Source organism: Podarcis bocagei, assembly GCF_964188305.1.
Source record: "Podarcis bocagei genome assembly, chromosome: 13".
Taxonomy (NCBI): domain Eukaryota; kingdom Metazoa; phylum Chordata; class Lepidosauria; order Squamata; family Lacertidae; genus Podarcis; species Podarcis bocagei.
Window position 1 is genome coordinate 29,006,127 of NC_138138.1, and position 26,225 is coordinate 29,032,351.

At 41.6% G+C, this 26,225-nt stretch overlaps 1 protein-coding gene across 20 annotated transcripts in view; it reads right to left on the reverse strand.

Moving 5' to 3' along the window:
- Positions 1 to 3,445: 3,445 nt before the first annotated feature.
- The window catches only part of MAPT (microtubule associated protein tau), an 81,339-nt gene continuing 58,559 nt past the window's right edge, over positions 3,446 to 26,225 (reverse strand). For 13 of the 20 annotated variants that reach the window (XM_081167209.1, XM_081167196.1, XM_081167202.1 and 10 more), the window contains 8 exons: positions 24,787 to 24,984; positions 23,436 to 23,562; positions 22,256 to 22,309; positions 21,427 to 21,692; positions 17,626 to 17,718; positions 10,660 to 10,741; positions 8,563 to 8,675; positions 3,446 to 3,703 (listed from right to left, as the gene is read on the reverse strand). In XM_081167209.1, coding sequence (XP_081023335.1) covers positions 3,488 to 3,703; positions 8,563 to 8,675; positions 10,660 to 10,741; positions 17,626 to 17,718; positions 21,427 to 21,692; positions 22,256 to 22,309; positions 23,436 to 23,562; positions 24,787 to 24,984 — 1,149 coding nt within the window. In that variant the 3' untranslated portion in view covers positions 3,446 to 3,487. The other 7 variants (XM_081167206.1, XM_081167204.1, XM_081167208.1 and 4 more) reach the window with 5 other exon arrangements.

The window sequence follows — 26,225 nt, forward strand, 5'->3', positions numbered from 1 at the left end:
TCCATCTTAGTCACAACTTACTCAACTTTTTTTTTTTTAACTTCATTCCACAAAATACTTTTGCTTACAGAAACAATGGACAATCTATACTTCCCAACAATTAGTTGAACTGATTTTTATCCATGGCTCAAAACAATAAGCAAGCAAAGGCAGCAACAGACTTTACAAGGTGGTACTCCTAAAGCAGAAAGCCTTAGTCCCGACTCAGCCTAACAAGGACAAAAACACATGCACACAGCCCATCTTCAAGGTGTCTTATCTCACCAGGAATGTATTAAGTTTAGCAACCGGCGTCGGCTTAACATTTGAACACCGCATCAGACATTTTCTCAGAAAAACATGCAAAGAAAGTTTTTAAAGATTTTTCTTCTCACCACCACTTAGAAATAGAAGCCCGCTTTGCAAGTTTCCCCCTCCCCCAAATATTCTCTACCACTTTGGGGGGGTTTTTTGAGCAGCTGCAGTTTCCACAAACATTCCTCCAATATCCTTGAATGCCTAGGTCTGTGGCATTGTACAAAGGCTGCTCTGGCTAGGGTACAGAAGATGTGTTTCACAATGGTGTGGGGTTTTGGAATAATTATGTGGCAGCAGTGGGGCTGTGGCCTTCCAGCTGCTGGTGGTCTATAGCTTCCATTATTCTTGACCATTTACTATGCTGGCTTGGGCAGATGGAGAGTTGAGTCCACCATCATATGGAGGTGCGGAGCCAGTAGCTTTTCAGAAGAAGGTAGACTTGACTCCCTACCAGTCCCCAACAACATGGTCAGTGATCAGGGATGATGGGAGCTGTGGACTAGTACCACATCCAGTGCCACAGATTCCCCACCTCAGTACAAAGACAGATGCACGTGTTGGGTAGCAAGACTATTTGAGGAAATGGAGAGAACAGGAAGAGGAAATTCCTAATCACTCTGAGCACTGTCCTCCCAACTCTACAGTTCTGTGATTCTAATTCTGCATGCTATGATCCTTTTCTGTTGCAGAATCTTCTGCACCCATGACAAGACACCTGGTTCAGTTAGAGGCTGCCACCCAGTCACCAACAACCACCATCAGTTTGGCAAACTCAGATAATATACGCCTTGCCAAGCTTTAAATACTATGCTGTAAACCTACACCACAGTTCCTTATTGGACCTAGCTCTGAGGATCAGGCCTCTGTTGCCATATTTGTGAACTTACTGTTAAAAAGCCATGTATGCTATCACCAAGTTGAGATCCCCCCCCCCCCGCTGCTTCTTGGGTTTGTGTGTTTTGTTTTACTTAAACCATCTGATCCTCTCACTTGGAAATTTCCAAACACATCCAGGCAATTCCAACTGTAATGTATAAGTGGTGGTGGGACTGCCTTATAAAATCTGTATTATTTACAACCGTTCATGCAATAGATTGTGTCATAATTCTAATAGGAGCTCTGTTGCTGTTCGGTGTTTCAGGTAGTACTCCAATAAACTAGGCTATGTTTTGCAAAGCCTGTGTTGCTTGGGAACTTACATCTGAAGGATGGAAATTTGAGAGGGCAGGGGAGAGAGAAAGATTCTATCAGATGATAAAGGCAGTGGCAGGGAGGAATAGCCATTCACAAAAGGCAAACTACTCTCTGCAATTAAAGTAGTTTCACTTAGCCTAGGTAAATGCACAGCTACAACTCGTACCATAAATGTTTTTTAAACAGCAAGGGGGGGGAAGGGTTTGTAAGGACGACCCTGGAATCTGTACTACAAATGCAATTAGTCTTCCAACTTTGACAGGTGAGGGAAAGAGCTCTTTCTGCTAGTATGATAGCTTCTTCAGCCAGTACACATATGCAGGTTATGTTCAGAAACAGTCATTATTCAGACACTTCTGCACAGTGTGCTAGTTTTGGACTCTTCCCCCCCCCCCCACCTGTGAAAACTTGAATTCTCTGGCACCTTTTCAAAAAATATGGGAAATAGATTCCTGCTGGTTGCATTGTGCTGTAGGTTTCCCTTGGAGCATGCACACCCAAGTTTGGGGACTTGTTCATACTACATGAGCAATGCTTGATTAACTCATAACTGAAAGGGTGAACAATCTTCATGGAAAAGTATTGGAGGTGATAACGAAACCTTTTGGTGTCTATGATTTGTGATGCTTCTTCCACACATGCAGGTACTGAGGAACAAACATGCATGCGATGAAGAGAGCATCAGATATATGCAACTATTATGAAAGACTCTTGATTCTAAAAGGTGCACCTATTCCCACATGCATGCCCTTCCAGGAAGTTACCCTTCTTCCCCCATGCACTTGCACTTAAGTGCACCTATCTCATTTAACAAAAAACCCTAGAACCACACCTCTACCTCACAAATTTCTACGTACAACCACAATTTTGTCATGAAAACCAAGAGAAACAGCCATGCTTATCGGACTGAACACAAGGAGCAAATCTGAAACCCACAAACCTCCTTGCTCCCCTCCCCCAAGAACGCCTACCAAGTCCTTTGAGCCAACCTGCAAATGTTACGGCAAGAGCAAAGAGACGGACATGGAACTTGTGGCATTTTTTAGGCTGGAAAGATGAGAAAGAAGGCAGGCAAGTGGAAGAGGGGAGAAAAGTGGTAGTAATAGTCAAATAGTATGAAAATTTGCTTTTAATGTCCCTACATTTGCAAAAACTGTGTCCCCAAAGGAGAATCGCATGAGGCAAGCGTCACCTTGCTCCCCAGTATGCATCATTTGAACCATAGTTGAGGGAGCTGGCAGGATTTCAATGCTGTTTGCTCTTGTAATTCAAAGGTATCAGGCCAATGCATTGGCCCTTGCATGCAGTGGTATGGCTCTAGTCAAACCCCATTCAAGAAAACTTAAAATAAAAGGCATATGCCTGTGGCAAATTGGGCATTTGCCCCCTTCCCAGCATAGAAACATGTCCCCCTGCAGAGATGAGATTCTGAAGACTAATTCCCTGAGGACTGAATTAGGGGATATTTCACACTGCAAATCCTGTGTATGCAGTTGATATCTGCTTTAGACTTACACTATCACACGTACCTGTAACAAAATACAAAGCAGCAGGTGTTCTTGAAGAAGGTTACTAAACAATCCCACAGCAATATAGGCTCTTTTCTCTGTTCATGGGGACAAACTTGGTTAGCTGCTGCTCATCGACAGAGGCAGATACCAACCCTCTTTCTCAAGCTTATATCTTAAGCAGCACCAAGTTTCCTAACAATTACATTTCCTTTTGTTTAGGAGCAAGTGGTGAAATGATGTCTTTCTCTAGACTGAGATATAGTAAGAAATCTTTGTTTTCACACTGTTACTAATTTTGAAATCCTGAGACCACAGATGAATAAATGGCAAGGGGGACAGGGAACCAGGTTAAAAGAGTTAGCCCATTAATATAAAAAACGAAATAAATTAAGGAATGGTGGGGAATGAAGATGTAAAACGGAACAGAGGAAGAAAGGCCAGAGTGGATTCTTCTCTTCTTATTCTCTTCACCCACTTTAACACAATCACAAGCCCTGCTTGGCCAGGGAAGCAGACACTTCATCGGCCAATGTGGCCAGTTGTGGGGAGTCCACCATGTTGATGCTTCCAGTAGAGGAGACGTTGCTAAGGCGCCGTGGGGAGGCATCTCCAGATACAGTGGGTGATTTGTAGACAATTTCAGCTCCATGGTCAGTCTTGGCTTTGGCGTTCTCACGAAAGGTCAGCTTGTGGCTCTCAATCTGGAATGAGAGACGTCGACAGGTCAGGACAAGAGAGCAGGACAGGGAAAAGTGGAGGGGGTTGATGCTGTTTTCCCACCACCCACTTCAGCTATACCTTCACTAGCGTTTGACTGGTATGCCAAAGTGGTTGGTTCAGCTGCAGCTCCTCTTCTCCCCTTCGCCGCCGCTTTGGCAAAACACTGGTGTATGCTCAGAATTAGGACAATCCAGGCTCTCAGTTTTTAGTGTGTTGTTATAAGGACAGTCCCACTCATTTGCTTGGCTGACATTTTTTTAATTAAAAAAAATAATGATATCCATGTTTCCTTGATCTAGGAATCCTACATTGCTTCATACAACCTATAGACAGAAGTTGTATGCAAACTGTGTGCTATGAGCCTATGAAATGGAACATACAAAAATGTCAACTTCTTTCAAAAGCAGCTTCTCCCAGAATTGTACTACCATGTTATGAAAAGGTGACCTATCCAAATACATTTATGAATGTTTTCAGGCAAAGAAGTCGAGTCTCCTATCAAACTGGGCATCCCTTATCTTGAAACCATGCCAGATGAAAGATCCCAGCAGCCAATAGATTGCAGAAAGGTGAGATGGTGATAGAGGTCGGATAGTCCAAAATATTTTTAAAGTAGAGGGGTTTTTTTCACATTAAGCTGCTAGGGTTAGAACAGAACATCAGGTTTTCAATCTAACAAAATCAGAGAAAACTAGTATGATGCCTTCCCACCCCACGCCCTCCAAGCTCTGGGTATCTGATTCCCATCTAGCTCTCACAAAGCTCATGAGAACAGGTAACTACTTACTGGCATCACATGGGTGCAAGTCGGGGAGTGGGCTCTCCTCAGGGATGGAGGGCTCCGTGATGGGGGAAGGAGGCCCAGTCTTATTGGGGCAGTTTTGAGCACCGTTCGTGTCTTCCTTGCCCTTCTCTCTCTGCATGTGGGTGGAGAAGGTCAGTGGGATGCAAAATAGCATCGTCAAATAAGATGACATGAAACCAAAAATCTTCAATGGGGAGGGAGGGACATATAGAATTGGAGGAGGACAGAGCATCAGGAATATAACTGCAGTGTGCAGAAGAAGGTACAGGAGCCAGAGATGGAGAATGCAAGAGCTAGCGAATAAAGATGGTGTGCACTCCGATATGTCTCATACCACTCAACAGATGGCTGGTGATTTTTGCCATTGTCAGTCGACAGAGGAGTGGAACATACAGGCATGGGTTAACTCCTCTTCTGGAAAGCAGGGTCAAATGATTTTTACCAAAAATTAATTCTAGTGGGGAAGAAAGCTTTGTCCAATTTCCAATCTTAACTCTGCTTCACAAAAAAAGCAGGGTTAATTCTTGCCTTTGTATGCTACTGCTGTCGCCATAGGTGCCTTCTTAAATAAAAAAATTAGATCTTCTCAGAAGGCCTTAACTTTGACACAACCTTTATCCTCTGGATCTCCTCTCTCATTAGCCAGAAGTGCTGAGGAGGTGGATGGAGCTTGCACCTGGCCCCTCCTACTCAACTCCCTGCTTAAGTGCTAAGGGCTCTGCGGAGGGAAAAGAGCTCCATTTACAGCCTTTGGGCCACTACATTAGAGATAGCCAGGAGTCTTCCCAGACCCCTAAGCAATCCCAGGAACACCAGCAAATGATCAGGGGTAGCTGGGGTCTTATGCAGACCCCCATTCCACAGTTGTAGAAGCAGAAGTCTTTAGAGGCGTGGGTATCTAGAGTCTACACCCCCCTCCTCTTTCTTATCAGGTGGCGACAGCAGGGTTTTTTGCTTAAAGCAACAACTTATTGTGAGATGAAGTTATATAGCTTGGTGATGGCTGGTGCAGGGATGCTACTAAAGCAGAGGACCTCTGTAGTGTTTTCGATATTTTTTACTGTTCACAAGAAAAACAGATGCTCACACTTCATTAGCAGAATTCGTTATCACAGGAAAGGATTCCTTCTAGATGCCCTGGCTGTCTCAGGGCACAACTACAGAATGGTCACCAAGCCTGAGCAGATAGCTAATATAATAATGGAACTATTCCAAAGTTTAAACTTGTCTCTTGGGGAGGGGAATCAGTGGGGGAGAGAACAGTGCTATTCCTGACATTAAACCTTCTCACTCTCATGAATTCTCTGCCCTCTTTAACTATGTTCATCGTGCTGCTTGCCATTCATGGACTCCTCTTCCTGTGCCTGGAGCATAGGTCCATCCAAGTGGGTCAAAAGTCATACTTATGCTCACAGTGCCTGCAAGGGTTTCCTTCTCTGATACGCTACAAAAGCCCAACTGTGGTCCAGGAAATGCAGAAAAAGAAGGGAGAGGGGGAGAGGGGGAGTGAAAAGAGGTGGATGCTCAGATGTGTGAATGACACTGAGAGAAGGATAAGGAAGCGGAGAAGTTCCTCCATCAGAAGCCAGCACATTCACTGGAAGGAGCCAATGAGAGCTAGAAAGGTTTCTAAGGCTACTAAAATGAGATGCGTCTGAGAGGAAGGGGCTGAAATGCATGTGAGTAGAGCCTCCCTCCCCAAGACAGGCACAACAGATGAGGCAAATACAAACAAACAAACAGAATTAACTGGTATACGTGAATCACTCTCCAAATGGGGTTTCAAAACCTATGATGCATCCCTGCTGATAGCTCCAGGGCCTTTTGTGCACAAGCTGCCTGAACTGGGTTGCCAATTTATGAGGAAAAATAACCCAGTCTAGACTGCTCTTGTGCTTTTAACAGCAGCTTGATACACAGAAAGCAGCGGGCAAACCTTTTCATAGCATGGAAATGAATATCACCACCTGTTAATGTTTGTACATTAAGCCACTATTAAAGGCACACATATATAGGCCAGCTGAAAAGCTGGCAATCCTATTCTGAAGTGGAATGATTTAGGGACTTGATATTCCCAGATGCACAGTAAGCAGGCAAGCCTGGTCCAAGGAAAACAGCTAATTGTGCAATTAACTTCTAAGTATATTATATGACCTCAATGGGGAAGGTCCGCCTTAGCAGAATTACTGTGCTGATTCATCATTTTATCAGTCTTTCTGGGAGGACCACTCCAGTTGGCAGTATTTGCATCCTATGGAGGGACCAACAGAATAGGCTGCTCTGCCACATTAAATATCTCAGCAACCTGGATATCAGCAATATGTGAGCAGGTAATGGCAATGGGTCCTTTCTTTTTAAACAAAAAAAAGTTGAGAAAGGCCTTCTTAGAGCAAAGCAGGGGCTTTGTGAAATTTTAAAAAGGCCTCAAGTGTACCTTATGAAAATGATATCTAGACCACAGCATCAGACAGCAGTCTTGACTGTAGTAGCAAACACAGCCAAGCAAGCAAAGACCCCTCCTCCTCCTTGCTGCATTTGAAACCTTTGCCTCCCTCTGGGCGCATACAGACGTACCTAAAAATGGCAGCCGACATGTTAATTTCTCCAGTGATGTGAGCCTGGTTTCCCCCTCCTTTATGCTGCAAATCAACAGGCATACTTACCTCCATTGTAAACACCGCATTCCTTGCTGCCCCTTCCCCATGCGTTAGACTTTCTGCTTTTTTTGAAAAATTATGTAAAGCACCAATGATATATAGCTGTGTGATTAAAGGGGAAACTGAACTTACCGTGAAGCTCCCTCTGTTTAATCAGTAGGATCGCTGGCTAGAAAGACTAACTTCTCCTGTATCTCCAAAGGCAAGGCCAACCTAACTTATATCCCTAGCTGGAGAGGAATTTCCTTCCAAGATCTTGGCAGATAGCAAATGCACTCATTAAAGAAACAGTCTACCAACAGGCAGGCTCATTAAACGCACTCATTAAAGACACAGTCTAGCAACAGGCATGCTCACTTGAGGAAAAGCTGGAAACACCAAAGCATGACAAAAGGAACTAGGAGTGAGAAAAGGGAAGGAGGTCTCTGATGTAACATGCTGCTGCCCCATGCACGCATCACCTCCCCACCCCCCACACTGTGCTTGCCTGACCACCACACCAGTAAGTCTGCCCACCAACCTACCAATTAACAAGCGGGAACACCCAACTTCCCTTTCTCATTTAGTTTAGCCAGGAATCACAAGCTGGGAGAATGGTTGTATTCAGGGCCTGCTTGCAGCTTCCCACGGGCACCTGGTCGGCCACTATGGGAATGCAATGCAGGACTAGATTCAGCAGGGCTCGGCACAAGACACTGCAGTGAGTCAGTTTTTGCTTCAACTCTCTTTTCTCCAAACTCAGCAACAGGTTTGTCTGGCAATAACATGATGGCAATGCTTTCAGAGCCCACAAGCTTTGTTTTTACGTATGTCTGTACGCACCCCCAGGTGCCTCTTGGAGAGTATGCAAGGACAGAATTCTTCTGAAGGGCAAGTCCTACCCCACTTCAGCCATCATTCTGGGCAGCTGCTAAGGAACTAACCACATGTTATGTACAAACATGCTTTAAACCTCCGGGGGGAGGGGCGTGTTCAGTGTGGGGGAAAGGGTTGAACACTCCTTCCCACACTATTTTTCTGCTCTCAATCACCTCAGCTTGGAGAGGGGAAGATCAGCATCACAGCTCCAATAAGTGATTTTGCATGTAACACATAGTTTAGTCTCTGAGGCAGCTCCCTTTTTTGGAACAAAGTGGAGAATGATGCTAAGCAATTACCCCTTTGCTGTTAGTCTGGCAAATGTAATAGGTATTTAGTAGGCATTAGAGAAGCATACAGAAAATGCATGGGGAAAACAGGGGACTTAAAAAACAAGGTTCAAAGCAGCAACATCAGAGCCTGATGGGGAGCAGGGCTTGAGAAAGATGCTGCTACCTGTTATTACCTTGATGAGATTTTCCCCTCATGCACAGAAAACAGCAAGAGGAAGAATGCTTACCTTTTTATTTCCTCCTCCAGGCATATGGGTGATGTTGTCTAATGACCCAATTTTTGATTGCACCTTATCTTTGAAGTCCAGTTTCTCAGATTTCACCTCCACCTGCCCACCACCTAGAGGACAAATAAAGGCAGGGTTAACAAATATTTTTTAAAAAGTGTGTGTACAATATTTGGAGAAAATAATGTCATGGATTTGGCCTGTTATCCTCAGAGTTTAGCGCAAGTAAATAATAAATTCTACAGCCTAGAAAGCAAAAAACAAAACCCAGCAAGTTCACACAGCAGAAGGCAAGTTCCACACAATTTGCAAATATACTTTGATCTCATAAAACTGATCAAGTTTTACTTCATGTCCATGCTCCCTTTCAGCATTAGAAGTGGAAGCAGTTGGTTCAGAATAATGCCAGCTGAATGAATTGCAAAATAGTGAAAAAATAATGAAATACTAGCAGGCAAGAGCTAAAAGAAAAGAAAAGGATGTTGGGTTGGATGAGCTTGAGAAAAAATTATCTTGGATCAACTTGGTGGATGCTCAGTGTGTAAGCTACTGCTATAGAGAAGAAATATTGTCAGGTAGGAGTTTTGTTTGCCACCTGTCACCAGTATGTGGCTTGCTCACTTGACTATGCAACTCAGTTGTATAGAAAGTAAATGGCAACAGTTGAACATGCTACTATAGGGTGTACTTTAAATTAGATGCTAGCAAGCTTAAATGTACCTAATATATCAAGGTGATAAATACCATCAACAGTCTGATGAGACCCACTCTTTAAAAAGAGTCCCCTTTTCTCTCCCTCCCTCCCTCTCTCCCTTTCTCTTTCATGGCCTCCATCCATAGGACCAAAGGAAGCAACAAAAGGCCTTATCAATTACATTTGACTGTGCCTGCTGCCAACTGGCTTCTGTACCAGCCGGTTGGACAAAATAGCTCAGAGAGCACAAATGTATGTACTAACATGTGTGTTAGATGGTTGCCCCCAATAGGCCTGTATGCATCTGCTGTGGCATCCAGACTTCTTCAACGTTTCCCCCCCCAAGCAAATTTACAGCAGAATGTATACAGGCAGAGGACTCAAGTCCATGAACCATGCCTAGGAAGGGCTTCCAAAGATCAAAGATCTGATAAAGCATGTTTGCCTCTGTAGGAGGGCTTTTGGAGGCATGCACATGAAATTATTAAGTAAGGTAAAGGTAAAGGGACCCCTGACCATTAGGTCCAGTCGTGACCGACTCTGGGGTTGCAGCGCTCATCTCGCTTTATTGGCCAAGGAAGCCAGCGTACAGATTCCGGGTCATGTGGCCAGCATGACTAAGCCGCTTCTGGCGAACCAGAGCAGCGCACGGAAACGCCGTTTACCTTCCCGCCAGAGCGGTACCTATTTATCTACTTGCACTGGCGTGCTTTCAAACTGCTAGGTTGGCAGGAGCAGGGACCGAGCAACGGGAGCTCACCCCATCGCGGGGATTCGAATCGCCGACTTTCTGATCGGCAAGTCCTAGGCTCTGTGGTTTAACCCACAGCGCCACCCACATCCCTATTATTAAGTACTAACCCATTAATCATTAATATATTAAGTTTATAATAACCTAAAAAGTTATGCAACTATGTTATCTTGGTCATGCATCTAGGCTTTTCTAGAATAACCCTGTGAACCAATAGTTGACAAAAATCATGTAGGTGATCAATTCCAATATTTTGCAAACATTTCTCTCTCTCAGACAGAACTTAGTACAGTGGTACCTCCGGTGGCACACGGGATCTGTTCCAGAGCCACTTCTGCGCATGCGCACGACGAAACCCAGAAAAATACTGGGTTTGCTGCGCACGTATCCTGAAGGATATGTAACTGGAGGTGAACGTAACTAGAGCTACCACTGTAGAGGCAACCATTACATGGGATGCAGACTATCTTTTTTCATTTCGCAGTTGTAATTATTTCTTCTTCTACCTATCATTGTCCTTCTTTCCCTCCTTTCCCCTTTCCTTTGTCAATGTCTGCAAAAAAGCAGAATAAAAAAGCTATTGGGTCCCACCCCCTTTAGAAGTCCAGTAAGAAACTGTTGTTTTTTAAAAAACATATATAGTCACCATCACCTGGTTTATGATGAATGTTGTCCAAGGAACCACATTTAGACGTTATGTGGCTGAGATCCACTGGCTTGTAAACAATTTGTACCTGTGAGGACAAAATTAAAGAAGTGCACAGAGTGTTTGGGGCTGGAATTTATTTCAACTTGAAAAAGAATGTCTCCCCAAGATATGCAGAAAAAGTGAGACAGACGACACACTGGAACCCAACTGGAGAAGAAATGAAGTTTGAAAAGCTGTCTAAAAGTTTAATCATTCAAGCACAGGCAGAAGGAGAGTTTTCCACCAGAAACTGTGAAGTCAAAGCACGCGTTGTAGCAAAATCTCCCGCCAAAGGCATGCATACTTTTTCTTTGATTGATTTTATGAAATTCAAAGAAAAGTAACAAGGATCATCATATAACAGGAAAAGTAGATTGGATGACATATTTTGTAACCTGAGTTTCCAAAAGCTTTAGAAAAAATATACCTCTCTCTTCCCTTGTTTCTAACATAGTTGTTATTTTAAGCATACCTATATTCCAGAGTCTCAACTTTAGGAATTCATTTTCATTTTAAGTTAGATGAGATTCCAACTGCTGTAGTTATTCATAATAAATCTGTTCTATATATTTATATTTAACCTTTCTGTTCAAATATTTTAAAAATTTAAAAATATAATCAGTTGTTCAAAAGGTAATGAAAAAGACATTTCTTTTATACTTGCAAGCATTTTTATATAAAAAGATTTAAAATGTCCAGCAAGATCACCACATGTGGCTATAGTCAACATTATCCTTATTGCATTTCCACAGCATGCACAAACTCTTTATCACACCTCCAGAGGAAGGAGGCGGGAAAGCAATGGGAACGGAAGATGCTTAAGTGAGACAGGGAGAAAGGGGTGAGCAGACAGAGGTATAATCAAATAAGATATGCTACAGAGAAAATATAAAAAACCAGAAACAGAATTAAATACCTTTTTCTGATGTAAAACTTAAGGTTTATGTCCACAAAAACTGAAACAACAGAAATAGTCAATGTGCATTGAAAGGGTTGATTTTTTTCTAAAAGGATCTTTTCAAAATGTTGCAACAGAACAAAGGTATCTGAAACAACATGGAGACTGAAACCATACTGTGGAAAAGATTCATTTTTTCCAGTAATATTTTCTTAAAGCATGCATTCACAGCAAGAGTGAAACTTCTGATGAAATTTCATCAAATTCGCTTATGTCTACCCAGCCCTCAAAAATATGCACTGAATTTTCAGAGCTTCATTTGGATATGATGAATACCATCACAGAATTTGGATGTGTAATATTCCTTGCTTTGAATGTTCTATTAAAAAATAATTACAATCACAGCACAATTGTGACACATTGAACCATTTCGCTTAAATAGTGATCTATGCAGTACAGGGAGAGGAATACTAAGGTATTTAAACAAAGCATTTCTGAACCTTTGAATGGCATACACAAGCTAGCAAGTGTACAACATGCACAAAAGGTACAGATAAAATTGAATTAGTGGTTATTGAGTTACAAGCATTAATGACATTGTGAGAAGGAATACAATCTGACTAGAGGCAAATGGTATTCAGGGCTTCTTGTGGGCTGTAGGTGGGGCAGTATCTTCCTAGTTTATCCCTGTGCAGTTTGCTGAAAATCAGACTCGATGTCAAAGTGTCTGTCATCCTCTCAGCCACCAGGCAAATGAAAGTTCAGCATTTAGAACTGCAACCTGCAATGGCTGAACAGGTTGCAGGGTAAGCCTCTCAGACAACAAGCATTGTTTTATCTGATGGTGGTACCTCTTCCAGGCCCCTGAACTTGAACTTACAGCTGCTCACTGGGCACTTTCATCCTGCTTCCAGTCATCCAAAGCAGTATTTTAGAGGTCTCAATTCTCAGTGGCCCTTTCCATGTTGTGCTTGGAAAGACTACTTGGAACCGTTATAATCGTTTCTGGATTCTCACCTACATCCAGAACATCCTGGAACTGAGAAGCCATCTTGTACAAAAAAGAACATTGGAGTTCAAATGGGAAATCTCCAGTAAACTGGGGATTAAAGGTAAGGTTTCCAGAGGTGCTTTATTCCTCCCAGCCAACACCTCTTTTTAAGTTTTCTGGGACCACACCTACCTGCAGGAGGCTTTTACCACTCCCATCATGCAATTCTAAAGTTCCCCTCTAGAACCTCTTGTTAGTGAAGAAGGCCAAAGATGAAGCATACAAGGGCTTGACCTCAGTTCTCCAATTCTATGTATCTTATTAATGTTTTTTTTTTAACAAAAGTAACTCAAAACAACTTACAACAATATATGACACATACATTAAAACCAACATAAAACAAAGAGGAGATTAAAAAAAATAATCATGTCCACATCCAAAGGCTGTACAAAAGGGAAAGTATTCAAAACAAGCAAATACCAAAATTCCTCTGTTGACTCTGCCTTAACTGTAGGATCTAAGTCAGAATGGGTAAAGACATTTCTGCCCACGAAGGGTCCGGAATATTGGTCACAGCCAGCTACCAAGTTGCCTCCTATCTGTAGAAGAATCAAGCTTTAACAGCCCTTTGACTGCAATAAAGTGCCGGAACAGTTGGCAAAATAGTGATGGAATAGTGTGGCCACAGAGTAGACTGTACTAGGCACACTAATAGTCTATAGTACAGTATCTAAGCTGTTGATTAGATTAAATGCAAGTCTACTATTACTACCACTTTACGAGTCACCCCATTGGTTCACTCCTTCCAACTTCACAAATGAAGAGGCCAGCTCAGCTCCCCAAAGAGAGGAAGGGCACTTGGGGTGCATCAAGCCCCTAGCCTCATGAGGCCTTCAGCAGGATTGCCCAGTTTGGGTGAAAGGAAACTCTTCCCAAAAGCCATCGAAAAATCATTTAGGATCCACCAGTCTCCTGGAGCAGGCTGTCCTGATAGGTCTTCCAACCATCCTGAGATCTGGGATCCCACCAATCTTTTTAAAGATGAGTCTAAACTATCCTGAACATCTCAAAGATTCCTCTGTAAACATCTTTCTCCTATCGTATTTTTTAATCTGTTTGCATTTGGTGAAAGCTGTGACGGAAGGAGAGATATTTTGGTATGCATTGTTGAGCACAGGATGAAAAGCACCCAGTGGGAAATCAGGAATTTGTGTTGTGTAGCTTAGTGCTAGAATGAACACATATATAAGGTACAGGGTGGGGAAATAGATAGGAAAAAGTATCAGGAGAGACCACACAAACAGGCACCTGTTTTCTCTGCCTTTGTTCTATAGTAAACCCTTCTTGCATATGCATCTCAGGAGGCTCTTCAACTCAACCTTGTCACAAAACGTGCAGCCTGTCTTCCTAGTTCAGCACATCTTAAGCATAGATCAGTAAAAATCTGCTTATATTTGGTATAGAAGTCAGCTCAACTCTGTATTTTGCTAGGCAAACTGTCTTCATCTGAGAGCACATTTCCATCTTGCCTGCCAAGGTCAATAGGTTAGACTTAATGTGTACTAGATAGAAATGCAGTAATTGTTTTGCACAGAATCCACATCCAGTATCATAGCACAGGGAAGTAATGATACCTATAAACCTATTAATCACTGTGAATCAGATCTAAAACTCTTCAAGATCCAAGTGTCTTTGTAATGTCTGAATTGCTCCATATAAATCACATGGACTTATCACATAAATCCCAAAGAAGCATTTTCAATAAAAGGGGAGCAGCCTAGGCTTTTCCTGGGGTGATCCAATTTGTCCATGTTTTGTAAACAAAGAAGTCTGCTCTCTGACTCTAAAAATAGAACAAGAATGCCATTCCATTGCCTTCAACACCAACCCCCAGGATGGTGTATTGCTGTACTATTTTGGTGTTTACTATCTCATACGTCAGATGTCTTTTTTTCAGATTGACACTGAAGAAAACTTTCCCCTACTTAAGAACACTTTTGGGTTTTGCTTTGGGATATTGCAAATTTAGCCTAAGCTCACATAAACCTCCATCAATAGGTGAGTTTATATACATTCATTTTAAATTACAATGAGGTTTACAAAAATTAAGATAAGTAAAATAATAAATACACTTTATTGTGCAGGGTGTGGTAGCCTCAGACTATAGCTCTCATCAGCTTCACGCAGCACAGCAAATGCCCACAGAGCACTGAACAGATGGCTTAGAATAAAAGCACTAAGCACTAGTTCCTGTGCCTGAACACTAGGGGTGTTCATCTAAGCTTTACTCAGAGTAGATCCACTGAAATTAATGAACATGACTAAGCTAGAATTGACTATACAAATAGCAGTGCTGTTGCAATTTTCTTTCCTCTTCCAAATGCTAGTTACTGAAAGATCTTCCTCCAAATTTGAAAAAGGCAAAAAGGATTTTTTAATCCGCAATGAAAATACATCATGGCTTCCTCTAAGCATGATTTATAAAAGAAATGGCAGAAAAAAATTGGGAATGCCAACATTAAAAGCATAATATACTTTTGCAGGTTCCTTATGTAATGTGGAAATCCAGTCTCCAAGTACAAGTGCCCATGCAACATCTGCCTTCATCTAAGCCCCCTGTGCACTCCTTTTCTTCCCCAGCTACTCTTTGCAATATTCACAAACCGTACAAACAATTCTGATGTGCAAACTTATTTGGAGATGGCCAACTTTGCTAAAAAGCCTTCCTAACTTATAGGGCACCTATAGATAGGTACATTAAACAGTACAACAGCAAGCTGGCCTAAGTGCAACGCATAATGTGTTCCTTACTAATCTTGAATGGAGCTGTAGCCCTTGAAAGCATTTCAGGTTTTCTTATTAAAATATAAATTTGTTTATAAAAGCTAGCTCAAGATGAAATTTATTCCCTGCGGACTAGTGCATAAAATAAACCCTGCTGTTCTGATATGTCCCACAATTATCTTGGCTGACAAAACAACATGAAAACATCAACACAAGGGATGTGGTAGGATACAGTCATACCAACACCAAGTCAAAAGAGTCAAATTGTTTAAACAAGGCAAACCAATACACCAAACTAATTTAAGCACGTTATGTACACTTGTGAAAGTATGTGGAACTTGTTCTGAATACAGGCTACAAGCCTTGTACATATTCCTTATTGCTTTGAAAAACATACTGGGTGACATTAATTGAGAGGATGCTCATCTGATTTGCAGATGACACAAAACTGTGATGGGTAGCTAATGCTACAGAAGACAATTGGGATTCAAGAAGACCTTAACAGATTGGAGAACTGGGCTCAGACTAACAAAATGAATTTCAATAGGGACAAATCTAAGGCTCTACACAGGCAGGAAGAAACATCTGCAGAGATATAAAATGGGAGACATCTGACTTCATAGTACGTATGAAAAGGATTTAGAGATCTTAGCCTGGAAAAGAGAAGACTGGGAGGAGAGATGCTAGCCATCTTCAAATATCTAAAGGGCTGTCACATGGAAGATGGAGCAAGCTTCTTTTCTCCTGCTTCGGAGGGTAGGACCTGAACCAATGGCTTCAAGTTACAAGAAAGGAGTTTCTAACTAGACACCAGGGAGAACTTTATTATGGCTAGGGCTGTTTGACAGTGGAACAGACTCCCTGGGAAGGTGGTGGACCCCCCCCTTGGAGGTTTTAAAGCAGAGGCTGGATGGCCATCTGTCATGGATGCTTTAGATGAAATTATTGCATTGGAGTAGATGATTCTCAGGGTCTCAACTCTATGATTGCATGATGTATTCTTTGATGTGTCTGTGTTAAGCACATGACTGTATTACATGCTCCTAAATGTTTGACCTGGAAGCTCAAATTCCAGCACCTTCAAAACTCAGCCTTTAGAAAGGCACTTTTCTTCTTGTTTGCAGATGAATGCTTAGAAACCAAAGTTGGGCTGGGCTGGTGTGCCAGTGATCAGCAGACAGAGCTTGTGTGTCATGTGCTTACTCTCAATTTTCCCTCCTTCTAATAGCAAACTTAGAAATGGAGCCAGAAGAAGAGGGCCACTGAGAGACAATAAAGAGGTACCAGTCTGCTTAAGAGAATCCTGAAGTTCATAGAAGTACAAAAGAAAACCATTTTTCTAACCAAGAGGGATAGCACCCCACCCAACTGGCACAGTAAGCACCAAGCATGTTTAGTGGTCACCAGAACCTATTGAACATTGCATATCAGTTGTAAAAACAAAAAATCACAAAGTGCAGGGGAAGAGTGAATTGGCTTGCTTGAGCCCCTAACAGCTTATACTGTTTTGGAGGAAAGCACCATGGCTGGAAATCTGGACAAGAGAATTCCTATTAGATAGTGATATCCTGCAACATTTTGTTGCAAGACCCTCCTGTATCCTATATATACCAGTTCTCCCCTACCCCCTCAATTCTACTATATACAGAACACTAAACACTTTCCTTTTCTGCCTTTCCCTCTGCTCCCAAAATCCTCACTAAAAATAATAAAATTTCCCTGAAAACTCATATCATGGAAGCAAAATAAATTCTGCAAAGTAAGCCTAAGGGAAATGATTCATTATTTTATCTAATTTGCATATTTTATTTTGAGGGAACAAGGAACATGTGCTTCCTTGATGAAGAATTTGGATTTTTTTAAAAAAATGCTGATTATATGCGTCCATGAACACACCACACTTTTAATCAGCTTTCCATTTGCAATACACACTGCACCTTCATTTTCCATCAACTATCTGAGTCAGAAAGGATAATTTCTGGGGTAATTTGAACACTATGTATTGAGAAGGCAGCCACTTAAATAATATTGCCTCCAATTCAATACCCAATTAGCTCAGTGCACATCCCCATACAGCTAACTCTGCTGGAGCTTTAATCAAGCCATATTTTCACTGGTAACAGGTTAATTCACTACACATCATCAATAGCTATCTGATTGTGCAGACAGCATTGGTGTTTCAGGGTTAATGCAAAAGTCATGCCACTTATAATAAGTTAGATTATTATAGTGCATTGAATGGTGTGAAGGTACTCACACTGCCTCCTCCTGGGGTATGTTTGATATTATCCTTTGATCCACACCTGGATTGCACATGGCTAAAGTTCAGCTTCTTATTAACCACCTGCACCTTTGATAGCCAGAAAAAGAATATGAGTGACAACCGCTGCCATCCACAATTATCCTTTCGAGTAGAGATATCTTTTGCATTTTGTAGCAGTCATCTAAGACAAAGAAAGAAGCAAGGGACTTTCCCCTTGGTACAAATGCCAGTTCCTTGCTTTGAAGATGAAGCTTCAAATTTCAGCTTACGCAGTGGCGAACATCCTAAAGTCAGGCCTGAAATTCGTACAGTGCTTAAAAGAACGAACAAAAACAAAACAAAATCATGACATAGGCTGCTCCATTTCTAACACAGAGATATTTGTCCCAGCACAGGACTGCAACAAAGTGTGTATATGAACAATATAAAGTAAAACAAAAGCAACTGTGTTTGCTTATTGGTTGGAGAGCCAGGGCAAAATACTGTTAAGGGTGGTATATAATAAATGCAGTTAATGGCTCTCTGTTCTGCTATGTCCATTGACATGGTAAATGCTGCTAGGATAATCATATTCACCTCCTAGTCGTTGCTAGCACCACAGAATAACCATTATATTTGGAAGCACGTCAAACTTTCACCAGACTTTAAAAAGGGTTGTCAATCTGAAAGTACCCTAACCCAACTGTTGCACTCTCTCTCTCTCTCCCTGAAAGCCTCATTCAGAACTGCAATGGAGTTTCCACACATCAGGGTATATAGTACTTCCTGTGCATTTATCTCCCATTATGTCCTGCCTACACTAGTGGGCATGGCATAGACATGTGGCTGGAGAAGCAAATATTTAACACAACAAGCCATTTTAAATAAATTCTAGTACCATTTTTAAAAAACTGTGCTTCAATGCTTTTAAAATTTCAACAGTATTACATAATTACTGTAAAAAAAATAATGCTTAAAACTAGAACAAAAATATTTTAAAGTGACCATGGGGGGAGTGACCAATAGTGATAAAATGGCACTCAATACAAATATTCAAATAACATGCATGTTTTTTAAAACATTTTTTTAAAAAAGTTGCATTAAACCCCATTTTAAGTTGAAGCACTATTATACTATTGTTTTTAAATAAATAAATAAAGGAGAAACAGTGCTAATTGAAAAAGAGATCCCCACCCATCAATGACACCTATCAAAAAAGTAATAATGAAGTGTACCAAAGTACAGATGAAGACAGACAGGCCTGCCTGCCTAATACAACATTGCAAACATCAAAACCATACCTTAAAAAAATAATATGACAAGAATATTGCTAAGGTGATTTACACTTGCTGGATTTTCTATAGTCTGAGGAAAGAGGGTGGAAACACAAGAGTTACAAGATTTGATGGCATTATGTTGCTCCACTGTAAAAAGTAAGTGAAAAAAGCACACTCTAAAAACCTGGTGTTGAGCACCCAGTCAAGTAATCTGGGGAAGTTGTGGGTGGTGTTTATATTTGCAATAATGGTTACCACTCTGTCTACTTACTGTATTTCTTATTCACCCTTCACCATAAAGCCCCAGGGTAGGTTACAACAACATTAAGATAAAGCCAAATAAAACCACCAACCCCCTAACAGTCATACATTAATTAACAATTTCAAGGCAGGTCATAAAGACAAGCAAGCTATGACCAGTAAGCTAAGAATGTCCCTTAGCTACAGACTACTCATATTGTTTTGCAGATACAGAATATTTAGGTCTGGCAATTGTTGCATCAGTGCAGGGAATGGGACAAATCATAGATCCTTAAATTACCCTGGGCTGCAGCAGCCTCATAATAATCCAACCCTTTAGTTTAGAGCAACTCTTCAAAGAATGACTATATATTGTAGTAGCACTAGAAGGAGCCCACAACTAGATAGAAATTACTTATCAGCAACACAGTACTGCAGCAAACTGAAGACGTGGCTTCAGATTCTGTGCCCTTCTGTGGGCCTAATTCCATGTCACTTTACTTTCTTCCTTCCTCTCTGTAAATTCTCTATGCAAGAGAATTGAACTAGTGAGTCTGGCTATTGATAAAGAAGCCTTACAGTTTGCTGAAAGATATTTGTCCTTTAGAGGAAGGGAGAATAATACAACTACCTTAGCCACATAAGCCCCCAACATGCCTTCATGTAGAAGAAGGGCCACAGATCAGTGACAGATCATCTGCTTTGCATGCACAAGGTCCCCAGTTCAAACTCAGAAATCTCCAGGTATGGGCCTAATGGTGTCAGTTCCTAAGGCAAGGATTGCGGTCTCTTTCTCCCCAGTGCTTGGGGAGAGGAGTGAAGCAGCCAAGATTAGCACTTTGAATTGAGCAGGGAAATTTATTGGTGGCCAATGAAGTCAGGTCTGAATTGGTGTAATGAGCTAAGTCCATCTTCCTCCAATCAGCAATCTGGCTGAATCAGCTGCACCTTCCAAATGCAAACCCACATATAATAATACATTGAAGGAACCCTAGAAGTTATCAGAAGTTAGGCTATCCTTGTCCAGATAAGGGCATAGCTGAGCCACCCGCCAAAGCTGATGGAAGGCATGCATGGCACCAAGGCCATTGATAATGTCTCTTTCTTACCTAGCTGGAGGATAGGTGTGTATAAAAACTAATCTCCTGCACAAAGGTAACATTTAAATGCATTGATTGCTCTGCTCACTTTTGCCTCTGGCCCTGATTATCACTGATACGTGGCCCAGAAAGGAATGTGATCTTCAAGCTAAAAAAGGTTCTTCACCCCTGTGCTGAAGGAAGATTATCTCTCTGCCCCCTGCACAAGCCTCTTCCAAACACAGCAGGTGTTCTAGCAGTGAAAGTTGTTGACATAGATAAACCTAGCTTAAGAATTTGCCAAGTGACATGTGTATACCATGTCTAGTCTCCTTTCACATGTTGGTTGGGTACAGCAAAGCTCTATCTAACCATGCACATAGCACTTTTCCTCACCACTGTGAGTCAGTGATTCTATGACATGGCTTTTAAATACGTGTCACCCCAGCTCTAATCTTGGTAAGAGTGTTCCATACATACTCCATTTACTCTATCTGCTCAGATTCCATGTGCCTTCTAGCCCTTAGTTTGTACAAATGCACTTTGAGCACAGGGTGATCTGAAAGGTGAAACTTCTTCTTTTTGAACAGAGATAGGGTGAGGTTGGAATCGGAAAACAGAACTTTTGCAAGTAATATAACATGGCATGGAGAAGATTGAGCCCATTCACTACTTTGTAGTACAGTGGTTCTCAAACTATAGAAAAGGCCCTCCAGGGAAGTGCAAGATATCTGGGACAGAAGACAGAGTTCTAGAGAGGGAGAAGATAACACAGTAGGCGCAGCCATAGGCCTTTTATTCCCAGCAGCAGAAATTTAGTTTTGAAGCAACTGAAATTACAGGGCTGCCCATGGAAGTCTCAAAGTGGCAGCCAGGGCATTTTCAGAGTGCCTGGCCACAGGAGCTGCTCTCCATCCTGCCTCCTTCCCCGGATGACTAGTTTCAGGAGGAAGTTTGAGATGCTGTTTCAGTTTTCTTGTAAAACTGCTGCTAGGTTTGTGCCCCAGTCAAAAGATCTTTATACAAAGTTGTGGGCTACACAGAGACATCTGTGTGTAAAGATTCAGGGGACTCACATATTGAAGAGATGGCTGCCGCTGCAAGGGTCAGAATGCAATGTAAGTTGAAAAGGGGACGAACGGAAGGTAGGTAACTTCCCATCTAACTCCAAACTTGTATTTCACTTGCCCACACATAAAGACAAGGTGCATTGGATTTACCTTTCCACCCCCTGGCTGATGCTTCAAATTTTCAGTGGAACCAATCTTGGACTTTATGTTCTTCAGGTCTGGCATGGGGACAGGGGCTGTCTGCAAGCGGCTCTTGACAGAAGAAGGGGATTTTGGCGGGGTGCGAACCACTGCCACCTTCTTGGGCTCCCTATTTGGTGGAGTTGGCAGGGAGGGTGTGCGGGAGCGACTGCCAGGAGTTCCTGGAGATCCAGGGCTGCTGTAGCCACTCCTATCTCCAGACTTTACTGGTTCACCTGCAATTTGAAATGAAAGTACAATATGTTAAGTAATCGTTTAGCTGTTGATTCAAAAGAACCTTCCACACTGTTCAATATGCACAAAGGAAATTAGCAAGCAGGGGCAGGACATTTTCTGTTAGAGCACCTAGCTTATGGAATCATCTCCCCACTGAAATAAGGCAGGAACCAACTTTGGTGAGTTTTTAGCACCTTCTGAAAATACACTTGTTCATCCAGGTCTTTGCCACAGAAAACTGTTCAGCTACTGCAGTTGTTGCCGTTTTTACTGTTTTTATTGTATTTTAATATGCCGTTTTATTATATCAGCATCTATTTCAGACCACCCTAGAATTTTAATGAAGAGTGATATAAAAATGTTTTAAATAAAAATGCTATGATGCATTTAGTACTGTTGCAACTTTCTTTCCAATGGAAAGATATTTTAAAATATGAATAAAACAACCTTTTACCTACCCCCAAAAAAGGTAATTTAAATATCAAGGTTTTACAGAATTTATAGTCAATGCCAGTGGACAGGATTTGTTAGGAATGAAGAGGAAATAGTAAACTTTTATTACCTCTCTCAGATTTTGCTGCTGTGTTAGGGGGCCTTCTTTGCTCCTTTTTGGCAGCTGAAAGAACAAAAACAACTGCTCCGTGAAAAACAATGATAATCTTGCATCCGGGTTTTCCCTAAAATAGGATTCCCTATTTTAACCCTACCTCCAAGACTGGGTAAACCACTCATTGGGTGACTATGGGAGAACACATGTATCTGGGGGTGGTAGAAGCAGCACCAGACCAAGACCTAGGCTCAAGGCTTTCCAGTAGGTGCCACTATCAGCATCTTGTTGCAATGAGGTGATCCATAATAATAATAATAATAATAATAATAATAATAATAATAATAATAATATATTTATACACCACCCATCTGGCGGGGTTTCCCCAGCCACTCTGGGTGGCTTCCAACAAAGTATTAAAATACTCAATGTGTTTCAAACATTAAAAGCTTCCCTAAACAGGGCTGCCTTCAGATGTCTTCTAAAAGTGTGGTAGTTGTTTTTCTCTTTGACATCTGGTGGGAGGGAGGTCCACAGGGTGGGTGCCACCACCGAGAAGGCCCTCTGCCTGGTTCCCTGTAACTTGGCTGATTCCCTGTAACTTGGTGATTCTTTAAAAAGAAGACAAGCTGGTAGCAAGAAACCACCATCTTAGGTCCCTTTGTCACCATGTCAAGCATTGCATTGAGGGTGATACAAGATGGCAGCCACCTGCTATCCAATCATCCAGTGCTAAGTGAGACTTGGTTCTTAAGCAGGATTATGGTGGCAGTCAGAGGCAGAAATGGACAGGTTGGCTGGTGCTCCCTGCCCTTTATAAAAGCTCATCTTATGATTTTGAGAAAAGGCTACTTCTCATGTTACTTTTATTAAAATTCCTGCCTTGAGGCCTGTGTCAAATGAACTTTCGCGGTGCTAGGCCACATCAACTTCATGCCACCTTCTTCAGAGGCTTTCTGGGTTCTTTTAAAAGGTTTTTCTGCATAGCCACAGTTCTTGGTCACATCTACTGCCAAGAAGAATATACTGAGGAAGGACTTGTACTTTCTCTTGATACACTACCTGACACGTTTGTATTTGAATGTGAGGGAGCTCAAGTAAACCACAGTTTGTTTGAAGCAATTTCCTGAAAGCAAAAAAAACCAAACTGCTATGCGACACATGAGCAACACACAAAAAAACCCTCTTCTCTTACCAAGGCTGGGTGGTGTCTTGGGGATGGTGGGAGTTTTGGCAGGGATCCGAGAAGCATTGGCTGGACTCTTCTGATTCTGTCCCATACCAGGACGTGGAGGGGCTATCTTTGTTTTCATATCTGGACCCTGGTGACAGAAATTGAGAAAGGGCAGTATTTATTGACTGCTCATAGACTAAAAAAGCAGAGTAAATTGCTGTGGATTAGGGGATTTCCTCTTTATTTACACATTTTCAACCTAAGCCTGAGAAATGGACTCATAATGCCAATACAAGTTTCAAGACTTTACCATGTGCTTATTATATGTATTTTTATGAGGCTTGGCATACAAAATGTTTTTCTATTCAATTCTACCATTTTCTCATTTGACTTCAGAACATAAATAATGAACAACCTACGTAAAGTAAAACTAATGGCTTGTCCAAATGCAAAGTTGATGATGCCTTGTCCCTACTTAGCTCCTAAACATGCAGCTTTTAGAATAGATATCCACGGTAATAACAGTATTACATAATCCCTTTTTCACCCACATTAATTGAATGCACTTATTTCATGAGTCCTTTCTGTTGCATAAAAAATGTGATATCCACATGAAAACATGTGTGACTGTTGAATAAATCTTTCACTGTTATGTCACCACAGCTTGCAGGAGCAGGTGTGATAACATGCAAATACTGTGCCATCTGGAAAACCTGAGCAACAAGCAACATCAAATGTCTTACATATCCATTAACTAAATAAAGCTCAGTAAAACGCTGGCAATGTCCAGGGGGGAAAACATGAATATAAAAAACTAAGAAGAATTTAAGGAGAATAAACAAAGATAGCTAAAGGGAATTTATATTTGCACTTTTCATTTCTTCTCTAAATTGCAAAGTTTTATTGTTACCTACCCAGATATCTGCAGATGTGGGGCAGTTTGTAGACTAAATAAATGACATTCCATCTGAGCACATTAATGTATCAAGTGGCAATTTATTTGACTTCATTTATGTGCAAATTAAACACAATATTAAGTGCATTCTGAGGCTGCTTGTTCAACTATTAGAAAGAAGTATTCTTCAACTTGGCTATAATCATTGGTCAATCCTAGCACAATCTCTTAAAACGGGAGGAAAAAACAATAGATTGGGGTGGTAGTAGCTAGCCATAACCAAGTAAAGTATATTCATATCTTGGATATTAGGAAACAGGCAGGTAAATACAAATTACAAAAAACAACAACAACCACTTGCATGCAATTTCCTGTAAATGCATGCCCAACCCAATGCAAAGAATCTAAGCAAATGGGAAAGAAATAGATTTACCCTAGCCCCTCACTCCACCAACTTCTTTTTACACCATTTCTTACCTTGCCCCTTTTCTCTTTTGTTCCTGTACTGGTTGGTCGGGATGCGATAGAAGAGATGCATTTAGGGATGGAAGTTGGTACTGAGGACTCAGCAGGGTTGGAGGGCTTTTTCAAAGGGATAGAACTAACAGAGGAGTTTCGTTTGGGAATAATGGAGGATCTACCTTCCAAGATTTTGACAGAGGAAGGTATGGATGTCTTAAAAACATGTGAACAAAATAAAATAAAACCAAAGATCAGCATGAGAAAAAAGTAAAAAAACAATAAAAAAACTGAAAAGTGTGGTGGTTAAAGTAAAGTCAGAATGACCAATGGCCTTAAGCATGTTAAAAGAAAATCAAAACCTAACTGAAACTGGCTCTCTATCTCCTGCACTGCACTGGCATTAAAAAGAATTTCAAAGCATCACATCATCTATCTCACCCTTAGAAGGATAGGGTACCAAAATCACAGGTTTTTGAAGACTACATCATCAAAGGAGCATCTGCAAGTAAATATGCTCCCACATATTGCATTTATCAGTTCCGTGGTATTGGTTTCCACCATGACATCATCATAAAGAAGAATTCTGGGAGAGATAGTGACAGCTACATCCAGTAGGGGCTGGCAGGACATTACATATCTGGCTGCCTTACTCTCTTGCCTTCCAAACATGACATGATGTTGCTGCTTATTGAGAGGGGGCGTAGGAGGGCAACGAGAACTTGGTGTAGGAGTGTTCAACTGGCTCTGCTGCCACACCAGTACCTGCTAAGCTCTCAGTTGCCTTGCCCTCTCCCCCCTCCCAGTAAGCAGCAGCAACACACTGTGTTTGAAAGTGGGGACAGCAATTCAGCCCCACCTGAGCCAGTCTGCCAGCCACTACTGGCTCCATCAATCCCTTTGAGCTTGCAACATAACCTAGAAAAACCACAGGTTTTGCCATTTATTGTTTTACTCCCATGGGAATAGCTGGTTAGTGTCTGAACAGGTTTCCATTAAATAAAGAAGTTTGCTTCAGCCTCTTCACTAGTAAGCCACTTCATTATTACTACTGAATGAGGAAGAAGGGTTTCTGAACTACAACAATCAATAAACAAGCCAGGCTCTGTGTATGTATTGCTATCTACATGGCCAGCAGACATTTTCCAGGCAATCTGTTTGAGAGCTAGGAAGGGGAGAGAGCAGTTAAGTTCCAAAACTTAACCCAGAAACAGAGGCTTGGGAGAACAAGCCTTTAAAAAACCGGCAGAATAAAACTGTAGTCCTTCCAGTCACATGTCTTTTTCCAGGCAAGTCTGTGGGCCTGTCAAAGCAATCCTTATTTTCAAGCTTCCTGTGCGTGCTCTGATCCATTTTGTGGCTTGCCTTATTTGCTCTTTAGGCAATTCAGTCTTTTCTGATTAATGAGGCAAACAATCCTTTCAAAGCTCGAGTTATAGGGCAAGGTATGACAACTG